This window comes from Hemitrygon akajei, chromosome 8, assembly GCF_048418815.1.
Source record: "Hemitrygon akajei chromosome 8, sHemAka1.3, whole genome shotgun sequence".
Taxonomy (NCBI): Eukaryota; Metazoa; Chordata; class Chondrichthyes; order Myliobatiformes; family Dasyatidae; genus Hemitrygon; species Hemitrygon akajei.
In genome coordinates this window covers 11,241,118-11,264,673 of record NC_133131.1, presented here as the reverse complement: position 1 = coordinate 11,264,673, position 23,556 = coordinate 11,241,118, and the positions used below count along the sequence as shown (strand labels likewise).

General features: G+C 43.7%; 1 protein-coding gene across 25 annotated transcripts in view; it reads left to right on the top strand.

The window, feature by feature from the left end:
* The window catches only part of msi2b (musashi RNA-binding protein 2b), a 621,405-nt gene that overhangs the window by 457,545 nt on the left and 140,304 nt on the right, over positions 1 to 23,556 (top strand). For 24 of the 25 annotated variants that reach the window (XM_073053228.1, XM_073053231.1, XM_073053230.1 and 21 more), the window contains exon 10: positions 12,584 to 12,658. In XM_073053228.1, coding sequence (XP_072909329.1) covers positions 12,584 to 12,658 — 75 coding nt within the window. Of the gene's footprint in view, positions 1 to 12,583; positions 12,659 to 21,916; positions 23,245 to 23,556 lie in introns of those variants that run through there. The other variant, XM_073053251.1, reaches the window with a different exon arrangement.

Here is a 23,556-nt window from a genome sequence, read left to right as displayed (position 1 = left end):
GGGCCCTGAACTCCCGGTGGAGCCTAGTCCATAATAAACTCACATCTCCATTGTCCTCAGTTCTGAGCCAGTTTCTCCAGGGTGGACCAATTCTGCCTCGTTGTCTCTCCTTCATGTGTTCTTTGGACGTCCCTTTTTCCTCTTCCCTTGGGGATTCCATTTTAATGCCTGCCTGGTGATGTTGGTTGGCTTCCTCAGCTGGGGACAATCCACCTCCATTTCCGTTTTGCATATTTGTATCTCTGTTGGTGTTTCCCACGGTGTCTGGCTGGTTCCTTCGTTAGCCCATCTGATGTTTAAAATCCTTCTCAGACACTGGTTAATGATGTTATGATACGGCAACAATGAATATAGAATTGAGACAGGTTTTTTTATAAACAAATAAAACATTTATTAAACACTGCTCAATAAAAAACCAAAAGTAAACAAACGACTAACTTAACCGGAAGTTAACTGCTATACGGCAACTCGAACAGTTCCGTGATGAATGCAAAAGTCCAGATAACTTACACAGTCAATTAGGAGAAACTTTCCTGAAGTAACGAATTCCTCGACGACGTGACGTTACTGCTGATCCCAGCCGAAATATGCCTTGCCCGAAGGATTTACGACAAAGGAAGTAAAATGGCTTAAAGGCACTGACCTTTCCTTGGCGAATACCGCTGCATCCAGCTCCTTCTGCTTTCACAATGCAGGAGCTAACAGGTTTCACAATCCAGTAACCTGGATGCAGGTTACTAATTCCTCGAACGAAGATTAAATAAGGTCAATCCTGTATTACTGCTGACAACACCAACTTTTCTCGATCCTTTGGGTTTCTGTACTTCCATAAATCTTCACTCTCCGATTAGACTAGACTGGCGGTATTGTAGCGACACTGCTGGCAATGACTTTTGTGACTTAAGGCAGAAAGTAAAACTCCACTTTAAAACAAAACTGCGTCATGAGACGAATACGCAGCATAACGGAGTCACTGACGAATTAAACCACGGACTGACCTGCGTCACAGCAAGGCTTTCCCCTTTTATACCTGTTGAAACAGGCCATCACATGACCTCTCACTGGCGGGAAATTACATCACTCCACCATCACAAGATCATTTCATCATGCTCACCAGATACTCAATTACATCATGGTCATGTGTCAGTCACAAGATACCCACAGGGTATGTAACAACGAAAGCCTGCAGTTTTTGTCACGTCTTCTTTCTTTATCTCTAGTTCCAGAGCTACATAGGGGCACTGTTTTAACATCTGAGTTGAAGGTTCTGATTTTGGTTTTCCTTGCTATGACTCCGGATGTCCACACTTCCTTTAAGATGTTGAAAACTACTCTGGCTTGGTGATCCTGGCTTTGACATCCTCATCCTCTCCACCAAATATACTCGCAAAGCTTCCAAGATAGGCAGAGGAGGTCACTTCTTCCAGGGTTGTATCTCTCATCACTCTGGGCCTATTGCCGGTGCAGTTTATCTTCATCACTTTCATTTTTATCTACATTTGGTCTTATGGTGGAGTTAGTGGTCAGGAGTGTTGATTTCTCTAGCATCTGTTGGTTAGAGCTAGACAATAGGGCGATGTCATCTGCAAACTCTAGTTCATCAAGTTGCTGCCACGTAGCCCACTGGATTCCATTTTTCACTTGTCCGTGTCATAATCCAGTCTATTGCCAACAGGAACCGGGAAGGAGCCAACAAACATCCCTGCCCAGTGTTGACACTGAAACTTTCTGACAGCTTTCCTGCATGTATGACTTTGCATGCATGTTGTTTCAGAATACCTGAAGATATTGATAAATTTCTGCAGTATTCTATAATATTTCTTAAGTTTCCATAGAGTGTTTCTGTCTAAGCTTTCTCTTAGTCAATGAAGTTGACGTAGAGAGAAGTATTCCAACGATTGACTGCTTTGTGATTATTCTTAAGGTTCCTATCTGGTCTGTGCAGGAGCGATCTTTCCTAAAAGGTGCTTGTTGGTCCTGTAATGTTGTGTCAACAACACGTTGAAGGCGTTGCAGAATAATCCTGCTTAGCACCTTTCCAACCACAGACATTAAGGATATACCTCTGTAGTTTTTACAGTCTCGTAAGTCACCTTCCTTAGGAAACTTTATTATGTGACTTTTCTTCCACTCTTGAGGCGTCTCCTCTTTGTCCCAGATGTTGCAGAACAGAGTGTATCGGATATTTGCCAAAAGTTTAGGGTCTGCCTTCAATGCCTCTAATGGTACGCTCTCTGAGCCAGCTGCTTCTCCTGGTTTAGCCCTTTGGTTGCCTGTATGATTTCCTTCTTCGATGGCTTGGCACAGTTCACCTCAAAGTCTGATGGTACATCGGGAATTAAAGGAGAATCCGGAGGAGGTGGTCTGTTCAGAAACTGAGCGAGATACTGAGCCCAATGCTGGAGCTGTTCGTCTTTAGTTAGGATATTTCCATCTTTATCCTTCACTTGGGTGTCGATCTGGTTGAGTTTGCCAGCTAGCTTCTTGATAGTGTCATATTCCCATTTGCTGAGGCTTCTTCTGCTTGGCACGTAAGGATGTTGATGAGCTCTCTGCTGTCCCTCTTGATGTTACTACTTGTGGTTAGCTGCTAAAATTTGCTGAATAAGCTTGAAGCAGATAGTGTGCCCTAAAGAGGACAGTGATGAGTCAACATTCAACAAATCCCATTTATCACCTGAGTGTGCACTTTCCGGTGAGCTCTTGAGCAGGTGCTTGCTCCGTGAAAGTTGCTGATAAAGATAATGGGTGGAGCACATTATTCCACAGCTCAAGGATTTGATATTTGTATTGGCAAAGATGGGAAACTGAAAATTTATTTCAAAAATCAGAATCGGGTTTAATATCATCAGCATACGTTTGTTGCGTTGTGGCAGCAGTACATTGCAATACATGGTAATAAAAACTATAAATTACAATAAGAACTACAATTATAAATTGTAGTTACAATTATAAAAATAAGTAGTGCAAAAAGAGAGGGAAAAAGTACTGGGGAAGAGTCGATGAGATCATTGTCTATTCAGAAATCTGTTGGCGGAGGGAAAGAAGCTGTAGCTGAAACGTTGAATGTTTGCCTTCAAGCTCCTGTTCCTCCTCCTTGATGGCAGCAATGAGAAAAAGGCATTTTTCCTGAGTGAAGGGGGTCCTTAATGATGGATTTGACGTGCCAGGCAGTTGAAGGAACTTACACAGGAGTACTAAATGTTTGGAGCTGACTACCCTTGGTACACAAGCCCAAAAATGATCAGCTCAGTCTGTCACAGAATGTTTATGATTTTGAAATCTGTCAGATTATTATTATTATTATTATTATTATTATGTACAATGCAATGGTTACAGTAATTTCCTCCACTTCTCCTGCTTGCACCTCAGGAGGAATCTCTGAGTCGTGGAGTGGGTATTGCCAGTGGTTTATTCCTGTCACTTGCACCAGGACATGGTAAAAAAAAAACTTGATGCTCCACAAATCTGACCTGAAACCTTCCCTGGGTGCAGCATGGTTATAATAGATTTGCCAACTCTCCAGCTCCCCTGGACCTTTCAGGAATCAAGGATAGTTGCTGGGAGCAGAAACTGAGTTTAAAAAAAAAACATAAGGGTGTTTAAACAAATTCTTTGCCCTTTGATTCTAAAAATGACAAAGACTGGAAAGTGAAAGCTCTTTGACTAGCCAGGCATCTGAAAGAACTTATGACTATACCTGCAGGAATATTAGATGTTTGGAGCTGACTACATTTGGTACCCACAGGCCAAAAGCTCAGCTGAGTCTGTTTGCATCTGTCACAGAGTGTTTATGATCTTGAAATCTGTCAGATTATTATATACAACACATGGTCCCTCCACTTCTGTTTCTTGCAGCTCTGGAGAGATTTCTCACTTAAGGAGTGGGTGTACTGTATTGGTATTTGGTTCACTATTGTCACGTAGTGAAAATCTTGTCTTGCATACTGTCTGTACAGATCAAAACATTGCATGGTGCGTTGAGGTAGTACCTGGTAAAACAGTAACAATGCAGAATTATGCAGTGGGGCGGCGTGGTAGCGTAGTGGTTAGCACAATGCCTTAGAGTACCAGTGACCCTGTTTCACTTCCCGTCGCTGTCTATACGTTCCTCCCCGTGACCTGTGGGTTTCCTCCGGGTGCTCCGGTTTCCTCCCACAGTCCAAAGACGTACTGGGTGGTAGGTTAATTAGTCATTGTAAATTGTCCTGTGAGGTTAGGGGGGGTAAAATTGGGAGTTGCTGGGCGGCGCAGCTTGGAGGGTTGGAAGGGCCTATTCTGCGCTGTATCTCGATAAATAAATAAAGTGTAACAGGTACAGAGAGAGTGCAGAGAGCAGGTAAATAATAAAGCACGAGATCATATGGACTGTGAGATGTAGAGTCCGTATTATCCTACAAGAGATTTGTGTAAGAGTCTGTCTACAGTGGGATAGGAACTGTCCTTGAGCCTGGTGGTACACGCTTTCAGGCTTTTGTATCTTCTGCCCAATGAGAGAGGGGAGAAGAGAGAATGTGGGTGTACTGACATGATTCCAGTTGGTTACAAGGACAAGTTGCAGAGACCTGGGTTAGATTCCTTTAACCATATAACCACATAACAATTACAGCACGGAAACAGGCCATCTCGGCCCTTCTAGTCCGTGCCAAAAGTTTACTCTCACCTGGTCCCACCAACCTGCACTCAGCCCATAACCCTCCATTCCTTTCCTGTCCATACACCTATCCAATTTTACTTCAAGTGACAATATCGAACCTGCCTCTACCACTTCTACTGGAAGCTCATTCCACACAGCTACCAGTCTCTGAGTAAAGAAACTCCCCCTCATGTTACCCCTAAACTTCTGCCCCCTAATTCTCAACTCATGTCCTCCTGTTTGAATTTCCCCTACTCTCAATGGAAAAAGCCTATCCACGTCAACTCTATCTATCCCCCTCATAATTTTAAATACCTCTATCAAGTCCCCCCTCAACCTTCTACGCTCCAAAGAATAAAGACCTAACTTGTTCAGCCTTTCCCTGTAACTTAGGTGCTGAAACCCAGGTAACATTCTAGTAAATCTCCTCTGTACTCTCTCTATTTTGTTGATATCTTTCCTATAATTTGGTGACCAGAACTGTACACAATACTCCAAATTGGGCCTTACCAATGCCTTGTACAATTTTAACATTGATTTGAACTTGGAGATCTGAGCGGTGGTTGATGACTTTGAACTGATGAAGGATTTGAGGGAATTTTTCTTTGGGAGGGAATGATCTTAAAATTGGAACAGCTTAGGGAATGAAGTCAGGAAGTTCTTTACAACGTTTGTGTGGAATTCTCCCTCTGTAAACGTTGTGGATCAATCAAAATCCCACAGTGAAATGGAGGTCCTGTGGCCTGGTTTCCCAGAAAACCTGCTGGTATCCAAATAGTGCTCTCCTACCAATTAATCATTACTCTTCCCCCTATTGATCACCACCTATACACTCCAGCAAGGATTATAGAACCATCACCTGCAGGCTCAGCAGCATCACTACTGACCCTTCAGAATGAGAGTCAGTGACAGCTTTATTACCACTGACATACGTGGTGAAACTTGTTGATCTGCAGCAGTACGGAAACAAATTACTATAAGTTACTATGAGAAATGTGAAAATGCAAATAACGTGCAAAAAGAGAGCAAAAGTAGGTAAAAAAAAAAAAAAGTGAGGTAAGAAGTGAGCAAAAATAGGTGAAAACAAAATGGTGAGGTGAAGAGAGAGCAAAGAGAGTGAGGTCTGAAGGACAGGTACCAGACTTGGGCAGTGGCAGGTGTTGGGAGAACCAATTCCATTTCATGAATTTAAAGGTGGAATTTAAGGGGCTGAATGGCTCATGCCAGGCACTGAAGAACCGCTGCTTCCTCTCCCAGTCTGGTCTACCTCTGACTCCAGCTCAACGCAAGGGGACAACTCGATATGGCCAATGTATCCCCCCCCTGTTGAGCGCAGTCTTGGAGTGAACATCTAGGGGTGTTCTTATGGCTTAAAGCAAGTCACCCTTCCCCTGCTGCACGTCAGCTTGCAACAACTTCCTCCTTTTCAGCTCTTGTTCTTTCCTCTGTTATAGCCGGTGTTTGTCCAGTTTGGCAGCAGGTGTCATAACAAGCAGACCTGTCAAGAGTGGCATCAAGCAACAAGGGAAATTAAAAGTGGAAAGAGAAAAGAGGTCCGAGATAAATGTAACAAGCTTCTTTTTTTAAAAGAAGCCATGAAAAATTAATAACCCATTAAATGAGCGTTGAATTATTAATCCACACTATCAAACGCCTGCTTAAACGACACGGTCAACATCTGTGCCTTTTCTTTTACTTTCGTCCCATTAGGAATTTCTCTGTCAAATCACACTTAACCTTTCAAGCTCTGAATCATCAGGCGTCCTGTAGAGGAGCTTCCGCCTTGATCTAAACACACCCGTTGTGGCCGTGCAGATGACAAGCAGCGGTTGGTGCAGGGGTACTCTCATACATCCTTCAACCCAGCTACCCCTTCACATTCCCATCTGGCCACCAGACATCCAGGACTGTAGAGTACCACAAACAAGGGAGAGGTCAAGTAGAGGTGCCAGGGATCCATGGGAGCGGGCACCACAGGCAAAGAGTTCTTGACCATGTAGCATCTAAACTCCTGGCGAACTGGGTCTAAATGTGAGGCTCTCACAAAATGCTGTTTGAACTCAGCAGGCCAGTTGACGTTTTGGGCCCAAACCCTTTGGCAGTCCTGGCCTGAGGAGTTCCTCCAGCATTTTGTGTGTTGCTCGGATCTCCAGCATCTGCAGGCTTCTCTTGCTTGCTAAATGTGAGACTAATTAATCTGTATGTTTATGTTTCCCTCCCCCCCCACCCCACGGGGCATGGTTCACAGGGAGTTTGTCCACAAATTGTTGGCAAGGGTGTCCTCAGTAGTCGCAATAGCAGCTCCCCAGTTAGCATTGGCTCAGAGGTTGGGAGTTCAGATCCTGCTCCAGACACAAAGGCACAAGTTGTGGCCTGGTGCTCCTGTGTGTTGTCAGATGAGCTAATTAGAGGTGTTAAAACTGAAGTCCCATCTAATTTTTAATGGATGTTTTCAAAGGGAAGGGGGGTGTGATATTGGTTTATTATTGGAATGGAGAGCTTCTGAACGTGCTGCATCACTGTGTAGTCCCGAAAATGCACTGTAGTGGACAGGAAGGCTATACACCAGGTAGTTAAAACTGTCCAGTGCATCAACGGCACCAGCCTACCTTCCATCAAAGACATGTATACAGTACATAAATGTGCCAGGAAACAGCCAGCAATATCATGAAGGACCCCACACACCCTGCTCATGAACTGCTTGCCCCACTCCCGTCAGGGGTGAGGCCATGCAGGGCCACTAAACTCAAAAACAGTTACTTGCCCTAAGCTGTCTCCACCCATTGACCCACCCACCAAACCCCACCATCACCACATACACGTCACCTAGTGTCACTTTAGGTCCATAGAAACTGAAGGTATACAGCAGTTACTTTTACTTGTACATTCTTTCAAAGGAGTGTTTTTATATTTACAGTATATTTATTGTGTTCATCATACTTATTGTGTTTTTTATTCTGCATTTATAAGACATAGGAGCAGAAGTGGGCCATTCTGCCCATCAAGTCTGCTCTGCCGTTTCATCATGGCTGATTTATTATCCATCTCAACCTCCTTCTCCTGCCTTCTCCCTGTAGACCTTGACGCCCTGACTAACCAAGAAGCTATCAACCTCAACTTTAAACATACTCAATGACTTGGTCTCCACAGCTGTCTGAGGCAGTGAATTCCACAGATTCACCACTCTCTGGCTAAGGAAATTCCTCCTCATCTCTGTTCTAAATGGACACCCCTCTATTCTGAGGCTGTGCCCTCTGGCCCTAGACTCATTCACTTTAGGAAATATTCTCTCCACGTCCACTCTGTCGAGGCCTTTCAATATTCAATAGGCTTCAATGAGAGCCCACACACTTTCTTCTAAACTCCAGTGAATACAGGCCAAGAACCATTGAACACTCTGCATATCTTAACCCTTTCATTTCCGGAATCGTTCTTGTGCACCTCCTCTGGACCCTCTCCAATGCCAGCACATCTTTCCTTCGATGAGGGACCCAAAGCTGCTCACAATACTCCAAGTGCAGTCTAACCAGTGCCTTCTAAAGACTCAACATTACATCCTTGCTCTTATATCCTAGTCCTCTTGAAATGAATTCTAACATTGCAATTGCCTTCCTTACCACCAGCTCAACCTGCAAGTTAACCTTTGGGGAATCCTGCACAAGGATTTCCAAATCCCTTTGCACCTCGAATTTTTGGATTTTCTCCCCCATTCAGAAAATAGGCTATCCCTTTGTTCCTTCTGTAAAAGTGCATCACTGTACTATATTTCATCTGCCACTTCTTTGTCCATTCTCCCAATATATCCAAGTCCTTCTGCAGACTCCCTGCTTCCTCAACTACCGACATGTCCCTCCACCTATCTTTGGATTGTCTGTAAATCTGGCCACAAAGCCATTAATACCGTAATCCAAATTGTTGACATATAACATGAGACAAAGCGGCCCCAGCATACCACTAGTCACCAGAGCCAACTAGAAAAGGCCCCCTTTATTCCGACCCTTTGCCTCCTCCCAGCCAGCCCATCTTCCATCCATAGCTGGAGGACATGCTGGAGGAACTCAGCAGGTCAGGCAACATCCATGGAAATGAACACACAGTCGATGTTTAGGGCCACGACCCTTATTCAGGACTGACTGGAAAGGAAGGGGCAAAAACGCCAGAATAAAAAAGGTAGGGGGTGGGAGGGGAAGAAGGATAGCTAGAAGGTGATAGGAGAAGCCAGGTGGATGAGAAAGGTAAAGGGCTGGAGAAGAAGGAATCTAATAAGAGAGGAGAGTGGACCTTTGGAGAAAGGGAAGGAGGAGGGGACCCAGGGGACATGATAGGCAGGTGAGAAGAGGTAAGAGGGCAGAGTGGGGAATAGAAGAAGAAGGGTGGGGGAGAGAAAAAAGTGTTTATACTTAGGAGTGTTTATATCGAAGGAGAAATCGATATTCATGCCATCAGGTTGGAGGCTATCCAGTCGAAATATAAGGTGTTGCTCCTCAGCCTTGAAGGTGACCTCATCATGACACAAGAGGAGGCCATGGACCTTCTTTTGGAATGGGAATGGGAAATTGGAATTAAAATGTTGGGCTGCCAGGAAGTCCCGCTTTTGGCGGATGGAGTGCAGGTGCTCGACAAAGCAGCCCCCAATTTACTACAGGTCTCACCCGTGTAGTGGAGGCCACATTGGGAGCACTGGATACAATAGACAACCCCAGCAGACTCGCAGGTGACGTGTTGCCTCACCTGGAAGGATTGTTTGGGGCCCTGAATGAAGATGAGGGAGGAGGTGATTGGGCAGGTGTAGCACTTTAGTTGCTTGCAGGAATAAGTGTGGGGAAGAACGAATGGACAAGGAAATTGCGGAGAGAGTGATCCAATCTTATATCCATGCTGTTATCTTTCCTATTATACCATGGGCTCATATCTTGTTAAGCAGCCTGATGTGTGGCACCTTGTCAAAGGCTTTTGGAAAATCTAAGTAAACAGCATCCACTGACTTTCCTTTGTCAAAGAATTCCAACAGGTTTGTCAGGCTAGATTTCCCCTTAATGAAACCTTGCTGACATTGGCCTACTTCATCATGCACCTCCAATTACCCTGAAACCTTCTCCTTAACAATCGATTCCGACATCTTCCCAACCACTGTAGTGTGTAGGCCTCCGTTAGTCTCGATAGACCATGGATTTGCACCTTGAAAAGTTTCCAGGGCGCAAGCCTGGGCAAGGTTTTTTTGTTATGGAAGACCGGCAGTTGCCCAAGCTGCAAGTCTCCCCTCTCCACGCCACCGATGTTGTCCAAGGGAAGGGCATTAGGACCCATACAGCATGGCCCCGGTGTCGTCGCAGAGCAATGTGTGGTTAAGTGCCTTGCGCAAGGACACACACGCAGCCTCAGCCAAGGCTCGAACTAGCAACCTTCAGATCACTAGACGAATGCCTTAACCACTTGGCCACACGGCGACACTATCCCAACCACTAAGGTCAGACTAACTCGCCCATAATTTCCTTTCCTCTGCCTCCCTGCCTTTTTGAAGAGTGGAACCATTCCAGAATCCAGTGATTCTTGATGGATCATTACCAATGCCTCCACAATCTCTTCAGCTGCCTCTGGCATCTAGACCATCTGGTCCAGGTGACTTTATCTACCTTGAGAACTTTCAGCATCCCCAGCACCTTCCCCTTAGTAATAGCAACTATACTCACATCCGGGTGCGATCCAGAGTAACTTGTGTACTAAAGAATGGCAGTAAACAATCTTGAATCTTCATTTGCCACATTTACCAAAAAACAGTGTGAAGCTTTTGTGTGATCAGTTACATACATTATTACACTGGGGTAGTGAAAAGAAAATAGAATGCAGTGTTGTACTTACAGTGGAAGTGCAGTGCAGGTAGACAAAGTGTAAAGGTCACAATGAGGTTGTTTCTTTTGGTTGCGTATGTGTACCTACTAAATGTAGTGGATACAGCCCAATCCATCACAGGTAAAGCCCTCCCCACCACTGAGCACATCTACACAGAGTATTGTCGCAGGAAAGCAGCATCCATCATCAGGGACCCCCACCACCCAAGACATGCTCTCTTCTCACTGCCCTATCAGGAAGAAGGTACAGGAGCCTCAGGACTCACACCACCAGGTTCAGGAACAGTAATTACCCCTCAACCATCAGGCTCTTGAACCAAAGGGGAAACTTCACTCAGCTTCACTCGCCCCATCACTAAAATGTTCCCACAACCACTCGACTTGCTTTCAAGGACTCTTATCAAATGTTCTCGATATTTATTGCTTATTTATTTTTTATTATTATTTCTTCCTTTTCATACCTGGACAGTTTGTTATCTTCTGCACACTGGTTGAACGCCTAAGTTGGCGTGATCTTTCATTGATTCTGCTCTCTCTGGTTATTATGCTAGAGATTTGTTGAGTATGCCCACAAGAAAATGAATCTCAGGGTCGTACTTGGTGACAGATAATAAGTTTACTTTGAAATTTGACTTAGATGACAATAAATTTGACCTTGAGAGCCAAGGTTCATTTTTTAAGTGTTCTTAGTATTAAGGTATAGCCAACGGGGGGGAGCTGCTGACAGCAGCCACCGGTACTGGTCGATGGTCAATACAGAGAACAGTTAGAATTGTGGTGAGGTACAAGGTATTCTTCATACTCCTCATCCTTCAACAGCAACCTTCAGAAGTTGCCTTCTGTGTAAATTACCCCCTTCCCTCTCCCTGTATCTTTGATCTGGTTCCCTTCTCTCCTCTCGCCTTGGCTTAATACTCTTCTAGCAAGTGCCAAAGTCACGGTAAAATTAAAGTACATATATTATGTAAATATATTATACCATTTACTACCGTGAGATTCATATTCAAAGTAAATTTATTATCAAGTACATATATGTCACCATATACAACCGTGAGATTCATTTTCATGCAGACATTCTCAATAAATCTATAGAATAATCACCATAACAGAATCAATGAAAGACCACCCAACTTGTGTGTCCAGTGTGCAGAAGACAACAAACTGTGCGAATATAAAAATAAATTATTGATAATAATAAAAAAGATAAACAATAAGTATCGAGAACAAGAGATGAAGAGTCTTTGAAAGTGAGTTCATTGGTTGTGGGAACATTTCAGTGATGAGGCGAGGGTCATTATCTCCTTTGGTCCAAGAGCCTGAAGGTGTGGGCTAGTAGCGATTCCTGCACCTGATGGTGAGTCCTGAGGCTCCTGTACCTTCGTCCTGATGGCAGCTGCAAGAAGAGAGCATGGCCTGGGTGGCGGGCATCCCTGATGATGGATGCTGCTTTCCTGCGACAGTCTTTCATGTAGATGTGCTCACTGGTGGGGAGGGCTGTACCCGTGATGAATTGGGCTGCATCCGTGACATTTTGTAGGATTTACAGGACTAGTAAAGAAATGCAATAGAATTTATGAAAAACTATACATAAACAAAGACTGACAAATAACCAATGTGCAAAAGACCGATTGTGCCAATAAATTTAAAATAATATTGAGAATATGAATTGTAAAGTCTCAAAAGTGAGTCTGCAAGTTGCAGAATGAGTTCAGAGTTGTGGTGAGTGAAGTTTGGTTCAAGCACCTGATGACTGAAGGGTAATAACTGTTCCTGAACCTGGTGATGTGGGACTTAAGGCTCCTGTATCTCCTGCCCAATGGTAGTAGCAATGGTGGGGGTCCTTGATGATGGATGAAGCTTTCTTGTGACAGCATTTCATTTCAATATGCTTAACTACAGGGAGGACTTTGCCTGTAATAGACTGAGCTGTATCCACCTTCTGTACCATTTTCTGTTCCTGGGCATTGTTGTTTCCATAACAGTGAGAAGAACGAGACAAATAGGGATTACTATCATGTTGTTTCTGACACACCAGCCACAACTTCCCATATTACCCTTAAACTGACACTTTTTCTTTCTTTTAAATACTGTTTTAAAGGTTACCCAAACTTTGTTGCAACGTACGGTCGTGGATACCCAGGATTCACACCAGGCTACAGCTACCAGTTCCCAGGTATGTTGACCCTCAATTCTATGTCCCATCACCCACCCTTTCTCCACTCCCCCCGCTGCCTCCCACTACCCCCGTCGATTGTCGGATTTCTGTGACATTCCTGCTGCTACCGGTCACTCGATCTGTTCCACGTGGACGTTCTTCCTTCGGTTCCAGGTTCTCTGCTTAGGAAGAAGCTGCGCTGACGCGGATAATTTTGCTCCAGTATCACATGTGGCACTTAGTTTTGGTTAATTCTCCCTTTTCGATCTCCCAATGCCAAATTTTGTTCCAGACCAAGACAGCAGTGAAGATATCCTTTTCCTGCCCTTATTCCTGTTCCCCAGCCTCTCTCTCTCTGCTGGCCTCTGAAGTCCTGATCCATCAGCACTGTCCCAGCCCTCCTGTGGATCTTGCTGTCTTAGAAATCCCAAGTGTCAGTGGTACTTCCTTCAAGTTCAACTTTATTGTCATTCACCATACACATGTATACAGCTGAATGAAACATGGCTCCTCTGAGGCCAAAGCATTAAACACAGTACATACAGTTATGATTTAGCACGTACCGTCACAAAATAATATTAACACAAGTCCCTGAGTGGCATGGCCTGAAGATTGACATAAAGTGTGAGGTGCATATTTATGTTAGACAGTATAATGTTACTGGCACAATTATAATAGAACGAGTAGTTGTATAAAATGTGAAACAGCAGCAATAAAAGGTGAAAGGTGGCCAGTGCAGGGTGAGAGTCTGTCTGTTGGTTGGTGTGTGGGGGTTGGCAGGGCATTTAGACTGGGTGTGCATGTGTGCTGGGTGGCACCCTATCTAAATTGTCATATTACTGAGCAGCATTTATTGACAATACTGTGCCAGAGATGCAGGTATTACAGGATTAGGATTTACAAGAAACTTGCTATTGAACAGCAAAGAAAGTCAGTTTACTTGGAAAGCAGATTCTGTTTAAAGAGCAGAAAAGACACAACTACAGCAACTCTCCCAGGTAAATGCAGGGTGCCACCTCCAAAAAAAAAGCAGTGAGTCGAGGATAATCACACAAATTGTGTGCATAAATCACAACCCCACTCACCCATGGCAGAGTGCCGCCCACCATTGGGAATTACCCAAGCGTCTGCTGCCTGCCAAGGCACAAAGTGTCTAGAACACGTGGAATTCGTTTGTAAAGCGCAGCGTTGACGAGGCAGGTTTAGATTGAATGTCGCTGACTGTGAAGGGGTGGTGGAGCTTCTCGAGTTAAGTTTTAGGTGGGACGGACATCACAGAGCAGATAAAGATGCGCATCTGGGTGTCAGAAGAATATTTTGTATACCCTGATGCATAATCATGAGGATAATTTATGTTGGAGTTGTTTAAGATGTTGACGAGGCCAAATTTAGAATATTGTGTGTGGTCTGGTCACCGACCTACAGGAAAGATATCAATAAGCTTGAAAGAGTGCAGAGAAAATTCACACAGATATCGTCAATACCTGGGTTACAGTGATAGGTTGAATAGTTTAGAACTTTATTGACTGGAGTGCAGGGGAATCGGGAGGGATCTTACCGAGGTTTTCACATTTCTGAGGGGTATAGGTAGACTGAATAAATGCAGGCCTTTTTCCCCTCAGGTTGGGTGTGACTAGAACTAGAGGTCATTGGTTAGGGTGACAGATGAAATACTTAGGGGAATCTGAGCAGAAGCTTCTTCACTCAGAGCATGGTGTGAATGGGGAATGAACCACAAGCTGATGTGTTAGAAGTTGGTTGAATTGTAACATTTAAGAAAGTTTGAATGGGTGAGAAAGATATGGAGAACTGTGACCAAGATGTGGGTAGGTGGTTAAGTAGCACAGACCAAATGAGCCAAAAGGCTTGTTTCTGTGCTGTAGTGCTCTGTAATTCTCAAACTCTCTCCTCTTGAGGGTAGTTACAGTTAGGAAAAACATGATCGTTAGACTACCTGTAGTTAGGAGAAGCCTGACCCTGTGGATGGTCAACGTGGGCTGAAGGGCCTGTTTCTGTTCCATTCATTCATTCCCCATTCACCTCCACTGTATGAAAATTTGAATGGAATGAAGTGTTTCCATCCATTAACATTGAGCACGATTCCTATGGGGAAGTGTTAGCATTTGTGTCCAAAACTCACTGTCCAATTGCACACTACTCCCAATATCTGTTCCTTCAAAATAAATTTATTATCGAAGTACATACAGTACTGTGCAAAGTTCTTGGGCACGTATATATATAGCTAGGGTGCCTAAGGCTCTTGCACAGTACTGTATTTGTCAAAGTGCAGTGGAGAGTGAGTTTGTAAATCTGGCAGAAGCAAAGGATGTTGGGAATGCCGAGGGTGAAGCAGCACGGGAGGTGGCAGAGAAGGAGTGCCGGGGCAAGGATGTTGTGGGTGCAGACACACCCAGCCCTGAGACACCAGGCAGGGTCATCTGATTCCAAACAATTGGTTTATTGATCATTACAGAATGTCTCTCTGGTGCTTTCTGCTCTCTCTCCTCTCCCTTCCCCTTTTCCCAACCATGATACCCCTCTCCCTGCCCCTGTCCCACTCTCAGTCCACAGCAGAGACCCAGATCAGAATCAGGCTTATCATCACTCACAGATGTCATGAAATTTGTTTTTTTTTGCGGCAGCAGTACAGTGCGATACACAAGATTACTACAGTACTGTGCAAAAGTCTTAGGCTCCCTGGCTGTATATATATACCTGCGTCTTGTGCACAGTACTGCGTATGTCACCATATACTAGACTGAGATGCATTTTCTTCTGGGCATTCAGTAAATACAAAGAAACACAATAGAACCAATGAAAAACCACACTCAACAAAGACAGATAAGCAACCAGTGTGCAAAAGACAACAAACCGTAAAAATACAAAAAAAAACAAAAAAATAAAATGAGTAATAAAATATCAATAATATCGAGAATATGAGTTGAATAGTCCTTGAAAGTGAGTCCATAGATTGTTGGGGTGAGTGGAGTTACCCTCTCTGGTTCAGGAGCCTGATGGTTGAGGGGTAATAACTGTTCCTGAAGCTGGTGGCTGTACATCACCAAAATACATCCACTCTAATCACACTGTGCTTGTTTTCTACTAAAGAGTTAGTCTGAAGCAGCTGATTAAATAACTGGGTAGCTTACATTTATTATTAATATCTTACAGACATGCTGAGGTAGCCAGAATATTTCTTGCTAACAGACCAGTTTATTAGGGGTCAGCAGTGCAAAAGGGGTGGTTTATTTTGTAATAAGCATCCTGCCCAATTTAATCATGGTTGTGGAGGCCAAGCCATTGGCTATATTTAAAGCAGAGGTTGCTAGGTTCTTGATTAATCAAGGCATCAAAGTTTACGGGGATTGAGGCACATAGTATATCAGTCATGATGGAGTGGCAAAGCAGACTCGATGGGCTGAATGGCCTGGTTCTGCACCTATGTTTTATGGTCTTGATCGATCCACCCTAATAGAACGTAGAAGGTAAGAGTCAAAGTCAAGGGGTTGGGGGGGGGGCTTAATCCACAAGTCATTTTCTGATAAGTATATACTGTATTGATACGTGTTTTAGAGAATGATTCTCTTATTCCCCGGTAAAATGGGATTTATAGAGTTTGGATGTTAACTTCACAAATATATTAGTGAAAAAAGCACAATGAAAGTTAGAGTCAGCTGGTTACTATCAAGGTTGTTGAGATTCTTAGATCAGTGATAATGTCAAAAAGGATGACTATTTAGGTGAGCAATGAGGTTATTAAGGTATCCAATCTGCTCATTGATTGGATTGGTAATAAGTTTACTTGATAATCAATCATCTCAATGTCAATAACACTCTTATGATATCTAATCAGTACAGTTATGAGGTCACTAGAAATGTCTGGTGAGGTAACTAATGAGGTTATTAAGATATCCAATCAGCTCAGTGATTGGATCCATGATGATCCGCAATAAATCCACTTGATGTCAATGGCACGCATATTATCCAATCAGCACAGTGATGAGGTTACCCAACTGATTCAGTCGGTATTTTGATTAGATGCCCTGAGTAACATCAAATACATCAGTTATGAGGTGTCTCAGAATAACCAGTCAGCTTGGTGATGGTGTATGGCACCCTGTTTGACTCTGTGTCGTGAGGATGAATTTGCTCTTGGGTGACGCAGGGCTTTCACAGCTAATGGTAGGGCTCTGGACAGTGTTGTAGAGCAGATGGATGGTTTCCTGAAAGTGGAGTCACATGTGACAGGGTGGTAAAGAAGGCTTTTGCCACACTGTCCTTCATCGGTCAGGGCGCTGAGTGTAAAAGTTGAGGATTCATGGTGTGGTTGTACAGGAGGCTGGTGAAGTCATACTATGTTCAGTTTTGATCACCCTGCCTTTAAGGTCTGATGTTATTAAACTGGAGAAGTGCAGAAAGGATTTACAAGGACGTTGCAGGACTTGAGGGACTGAGCTGTTGGGAGAGGGTGGAGAGACTAGGACTTGATTGTTTGGAGTGTAGGAGACTAAAAGGTGATCTTCAGTGATCTATGAAATCATGAGGGGCATAGCTGGGGTGAATGCACCTAATCTTTATCCCCCCCCCCCCCCCCCCGTAGTAAGGAATCCAGAATTAGAGGGCACAAGTGTAAGATGGAAGGGAAAAACTTTAACAGGATCTTGAGGGTATATATGTGGAATGAACTGCCAGAGGAAGTGGTTAAGGCAGATATGCTACTAACTTTTCAAAGTCAGTTGGGTGGGTACATGGATAAGAAAGGTTTAGATAGCTATAAGCTAACATGGGAGTAGTTTGGGACGAAGGGTCTAGTTTGGTTCTGAATGAGTAGCCACTGAATTCTACTTTACTGAAGTAATTGAGCTGAATCCCAGAGGAAGGATGCAAGTGTGCTGTTTTGATGTGCTTGTACCTCATGTGACCAGGAGACATTCCTACTCCTCTGACTATTCTACAGTCACTTCTGGGCTAAGTTGACTGAGGTAGGGCTTTTCTCTTTGGAGCAAAGGAGGATGAGAGTTGACTGGATAGAGGTGTACGAGATGATAAGAGGCAGACTTTTTCCTAGGGCAGAATGGCTTATACCAGGGGCATAACTTTAATGTATTTGGAGTAAAAGAGCAGGGAGGATGTCAGATATAGGGAGGGTTTCTACGCTGATAGTGGTGGGTGTCTGGCTTCCCCACCACTTATAGTAGAGGCAGATACATTCAGAAATCACGACCTAGAAATTTGAGGTGTGTTACAAGACTTGTGCTCACTGAATTTATGTTGGGGGTGGCACGTTAGCGTTGTGGATAGTGTAACACTATCACACTTCAATTCCTGCCACTGTCTGTAAGAAGTTTGTATGTTCCTCCCACATTCCAAAGATGTACAGGTGAGGACTATTAAGCTGTGGGCATGTCGTGTTAGCACCAGAAGCTTGGTGATGCATGTGGGCTGCCCCCTACACAATCCTCAGTCTGGTTTGGCCATTGACACAGGTGGGCGAATATGGGACTAATGACCATACTTTCAGAGTTGGCGGTTGCCTGTTTAAGGGACATGGGAGGAGGAATTCCTTATCTAAGGGTTGCGAATCTTCACAGTTCTACCCTAGAGAGCCATGGTGGCTGCCATTGAACATTTTCAAGGCTGGAGGAGGTTATTGGACCACAGAGGGGGGTGAACGTTAAGAGAAACAGACAGGAAAGGGGAATCAAAGCCAGTACACCATTTTGTTTGGCATATAGGAGGGACTAGGAGGATTCAGCCTGATCACATTTCCTATGAATATGCAATGACAAATCCGGCGACAATCAAGTCCGTTCCAGCCATGGGGCCAGAGCTTCCCTTCTTTGCTAACCCAAACCTCAGCGTTTGCGCGTGGACGTAGAACTTGCTCAACTCTGCTTCTTGGGAATCAGCTGAGTCTTATTCACACAGAATTGGGATGGCACAACAGCATAATGCTATTCCAGCGCTGGCGACCCAGGTTCAATTCCCACTGCTGCCTGTGAGGAATCTGTACATTCTCCCCATGACCGCACAGGTTTCCTCTGGGTGCTCTGGCTTCTCAGTAAATACAAAGAAACACAATAGAATTGTTGAAAACCACGCCCAACAAAGGTAGACAACCAACCAACGTGCAAAAGATGACAAACTGTGTAAATACAAAAAGCCAAAAAAAACCCAAAAATATTAATAAACAACGAAGCAATAAAGCTCGAGATCATGAGTTAACGAGTCCTTGAAAGTGAGTCCAAAGACTGTAGGGGCGAGTGAGGTTATCGGCATTGGTTCTAGAGCATGAAGGTGGAGGGGTAGTAACTGTCCCTGATCCTGGCGGTGGGACTTGAGGCTCCTGCTCTCCTTCCCGATGGTAGCCATGAGAAGAGAGCGTGTCCTGGATGGTGACTGTGCAGGTTTCCTCAGGGTGCTCTGGCCTCCTTCCACATTCCAAAGATGTATGGGTTTGTTGGTCGCACGGGTGCAATTGGGTGACGCAGGCTTGTTGGGCCAGAAGAGCCTGTTACTGTGCTGTATCACCAGATAAATAAATCTCTTTCAAGCGACCACTTGTAATTGTCCCTTCTGTTACTTCCTTCTCTTGTCTCTGTATGCCAGATGGCCCCGGTCCCCTGTAAAGGGAAGCACTGTCCTTCAAAGACATTTCTTGCCTGGGCTGCTGAGCCTTTGCCTTGATGCAACCTCCACAGCCACACAAGGTAATAAGAGGATCATTCAGGCTCGTGCGACAGTAATGAGCTAACAGAGTTGACCCATCAGTTTGCCAAGGCAGATCATTCTATTTGCCTCTGGTAATAGCCACACAGTGAGGTAATTGTGAAATGTAATTCTGGATTGCACAGGGAGCTTGTGTAAATATTTGTAATAATCCCTGGCCGCTACGCTCTCTCTGGAGAGTTGAGGGCACTCTTTCTCAGCGACTCTGTGCATTTAATGTGGAGTGGGTCTGCTTCTCTCTTACACACCTGGTTGCTTTAATACAACACAGTATTTAACCATATAACATATAACCATATAACAATTACAGCACGGAAACAGGCCATCTTGGCCCTTCTAGTCCGTGCCGAACGCTTACTCTCACCTAGTCCCACTGACCCGCACTCAGCCCATAACACTCCATTCCTTTCCTGTCCATATACCTATACAATTTTACTTTAAATGACAATATCGAACCTGTCTCTACCACTTCTACTGGAAGCTCGTTCCACACAGCTACCACTCTCTGAGTAAAGAAGTTCTTCCTCGTGTTACCCCTAAACTTTTGCCCCCTAACTCTCAACTCATGTCCTCTTGTTTGAATCTCCCCTACTCTCAATGGGAAAAAGCCTATCCACGTCAACTCGATCTATCCCCCTCATTATTTTAAATACCTCTATCAAGTCCCCCCTGAACCTTCTACGCTCCAAAGAATAAAGACCGAACTTGTTCAGCCTTTCCCTGTAACTTAGGTGCTGAAACCCAGATAACATTCTAGTAAATCTTCTTTGTACTCTCTCTATTTTGTTGATCTTTCTTATATTTTGGTGACCAGAACTGTACACAATACTCCAAATTCGGCTTTACCAATGCCTTGTACAATTTTAACATTACATCCCAACTCCTATACTCAGTGCTCTGATTTATAAAGGCCAGCATATCAAAAGCTTTCTTCACCACACTATCCACATGAGATTCCACCTTCAGGGAACTATGCACCATTATTCCTAGATCACTCTGTTCTACTACATTCTTCAATGCCCTACCATTTACGATGTATGTCCTATTTGGATTATTCCTACCAAAATGTAGCACCTCACACTTATCAGCATTAAACTCCATCTGCCATCGTTCAGCCCACTCTTCTAACTGGCCTAAATCTCTCTGCAAGCTTTGAAAACTTACTTCATTATCTACAACGCTACCTACCTTAGTATCATTAAATACCTTACTATTTAATCGGGCTCCCTCTCACAACTGCACTCAGTATCATTCCCCAGTGATATCATTGGTATTTCCTGCAATGGAGTTTTACAGGTTGAAGAGTCAGCCGTCAATGAGCCTTGGTTTCCAATTTTAACATCCACTGAAGACTGGAAGTGCCATTTCTCTGGGCAGAAATGGCAAATATGAGGGGACATTGCTTTAAGGTGATTGGAGAAAAGTATAGAGGGGGGGTGACAGGTTTTTTTTACACAGTGTTGGGTGCATTGAATGCACTCCCAGGAGTGGTGCTAGAGACAGATACATTAGGGGCATTTAACAGACTTTTAGACACATGGATGAAAGAATATTGGAGGGCTATGTGGAGGGAAGGATTGGATTGATCTTGGAGTAGGTTAAAAGGTCATTACAACGACGTGGGCCAAAGTCCTTTACGGTGTTAACGTCAGTTTTCCGAATTTGAATTCTGTACAAAGGTTACCGATTCCCAGTATTCGTCAAAATTTTGCGTCTTTAAGCAAGATACTCCCATAGTTCCCTCAGTGAAATCACGTCTTCAAAGACTGGCTGAACAGAAAAAAATAGAATTGTGTTCCGCATTAATATTCAGAAAACAAAAAAAAACCAGGGAGAGGGAAAACCTAATGAGTTGGAAATTCTGATTACTAAACGACAAATTGGGTTTGCTGATGTTCCCAATTACACCCATGTGACCAATTAACCTGCTAACCTGGACGTTGTTGGAATCTGGGAGGAAAGCAGAGGAAACCCATGCGGTTATGGGGCGAACGTACAGACTAACCTACAGACGGTAGCAGGAACTAAATTCTGGTTGCTGGCACCGTGGTAGCTTTGCACTAACCGCTACACTACCATGCCACCCAAAGTTTAGCTCTGCCCCCCTTTTTTATTTGTATTAGACTCAGGAACACACTCACCAGCAGCTGGAAGGAGCAGATCTGTTTAACTGGAAGGAATCGTGCATTGCAATGCTTAAAACTTGGCTGTGTGAGAACTATTTGCCTGCCTTAGGTGTGTGTCACTGCAAAGGCAGAAACTCTCACATAACATCACTGTAACTGGACCAAATGTGTCCATTGTACACAGCATAATTTATAACCAACCATCATCTCCTCCCCATCGTTTATTGGCTGTTTTTGGTTTCGTGCTGATCAAATGAATGAGCATCAATTATATATTGATATATAATATTTAACTATATTATGAATAATCATCCACCACCTGTTTCATTAATGATTTATTTCTTTAAATTATAATTTCTTTGGGTTCTTTTCCTTTTGGGGCGATCACACCATTAATTTCTGTTCTTATTTCACTTTTCAGACTGTTTCCAGATATCACAAGATATTATTTTTATCAACTAATTATTTTTCTGTTGCAAATTAGTGAGGTTTCCAACAGTGTTAATGAGAGTCTGGGTGACTGGTTGTGATTAATTGTTGCCTTTTGCTGTAATTATCACTAATAATAACTGCCTGGGCCCATCACCTCTTTTATATATTTCTATATATACATATATATATTTTTTAATTATTTTTAAAGCACATTCCATCAGCTGTCCACCATTTTGCTTCCTGCATGATTTAGTAGCTTCTAATTTAAAAGCTTGTTTTATTTTTTCCTTTATTGTATAAATGGTTGCTTTCTTGTTCTTCTCTTTATTCCATCAGCTGCGGACAGTGTTGGCTATCTACTTCCATATTGACTGAATGACATTCCCTTCTCACAATCTTTCAGCTTTTTTTTTAAGAGTAAAACTTACTGATTTTATAGCAGTCCCTAAAGCAATGTGTTATAATCTTTTTGAGGATGTTCCTCTTTGTCAGGGGTTCCCAACCTTGCTTTATGGTATTGGTCCATGGCATGAAAAAAGGTTGGGGACCCCTGCTTTAAGTTAATGGTTACGTTTCCCTGGTCTCCATATCTCATAGTGGACAAGCTCTGCATGGAAATGCTCTTAGATAAGAGGGAACCAGCCTGGGCAAATATAGGTGTTTGTTTCTCTCTGTGGTAGTGATTATGGTTCATTTGGGGTCTTAGCAATCCTGGATGACTTAATTTGATTTTTCTTCCTTGGGATGTGGGTTTGGCCAGGCAAGACCAAGTTTTGTCCATATGGGCTAGTAGGTAATTGGCCACTGTACATCACCCTGTAGTATGTAAGGGAGTGGTAGAATCTGGTGGGGGTGGGGGGAGACATAAAATGGGATCGGTCCAAATGGGTGTCATTTGGACTGAGTCTCCTGTTCTGCTGTTTACCATTTCCTGGAGTTAGAGACTTGCTGAATCAATTGATGAATCAGCCAACATTGTTGTGGTTCCAGTGTTGCACATAGTATTAAATAAGGATGATAGTTATCCCTCTATACCAGGGGTCCCTAACCTTTTTTTTATGCCAAGGACCTCTACCGTTAACCGAGGGGCCTGCAGGCCCCAGGCTGGGAAACCCTCCTCTATACCTTCAAAGGGTTTTAATGAATCAGATGGGTTTTTCTGAGTGCCCAGATAGTTTTGAGGTCACTGTTCCTGATTCAGTTTAGGTTTAATGAATTAAGTTTGAATTTCTCAGTTGCTATGACAGAATATAAACTTGCTCCCCCCCGCCCCCAGTCCGAATCAAAGTCCGGTTAGCAACCGATGCGCTTTCATACTTCCCCTCCCCCCCCCCCCCCACCCCCCCAAGCTGTGGTCACAGTTCCTGATTCAGTTTACATTTAATGAATTGTATTTGAATTTCTCAGTTGCTCTAGTGGAATATGAACTTGCTTCCCCACCGGGATCAAATTCCAGTAAGCAACCGATGCGTTTCCATACTCCCACAGCTTTTAGGATAGACTTAACTGGGCAGGAGTTTCAAGCCTGCGCATTATGCAATTTCACTGTGCTGCTAAAAAAACTAACGGCTTAGGGTCAAGACCAAAGAAAACAGCAGAAAATGCTGAAAGCAATCAGCACCTGCGGAA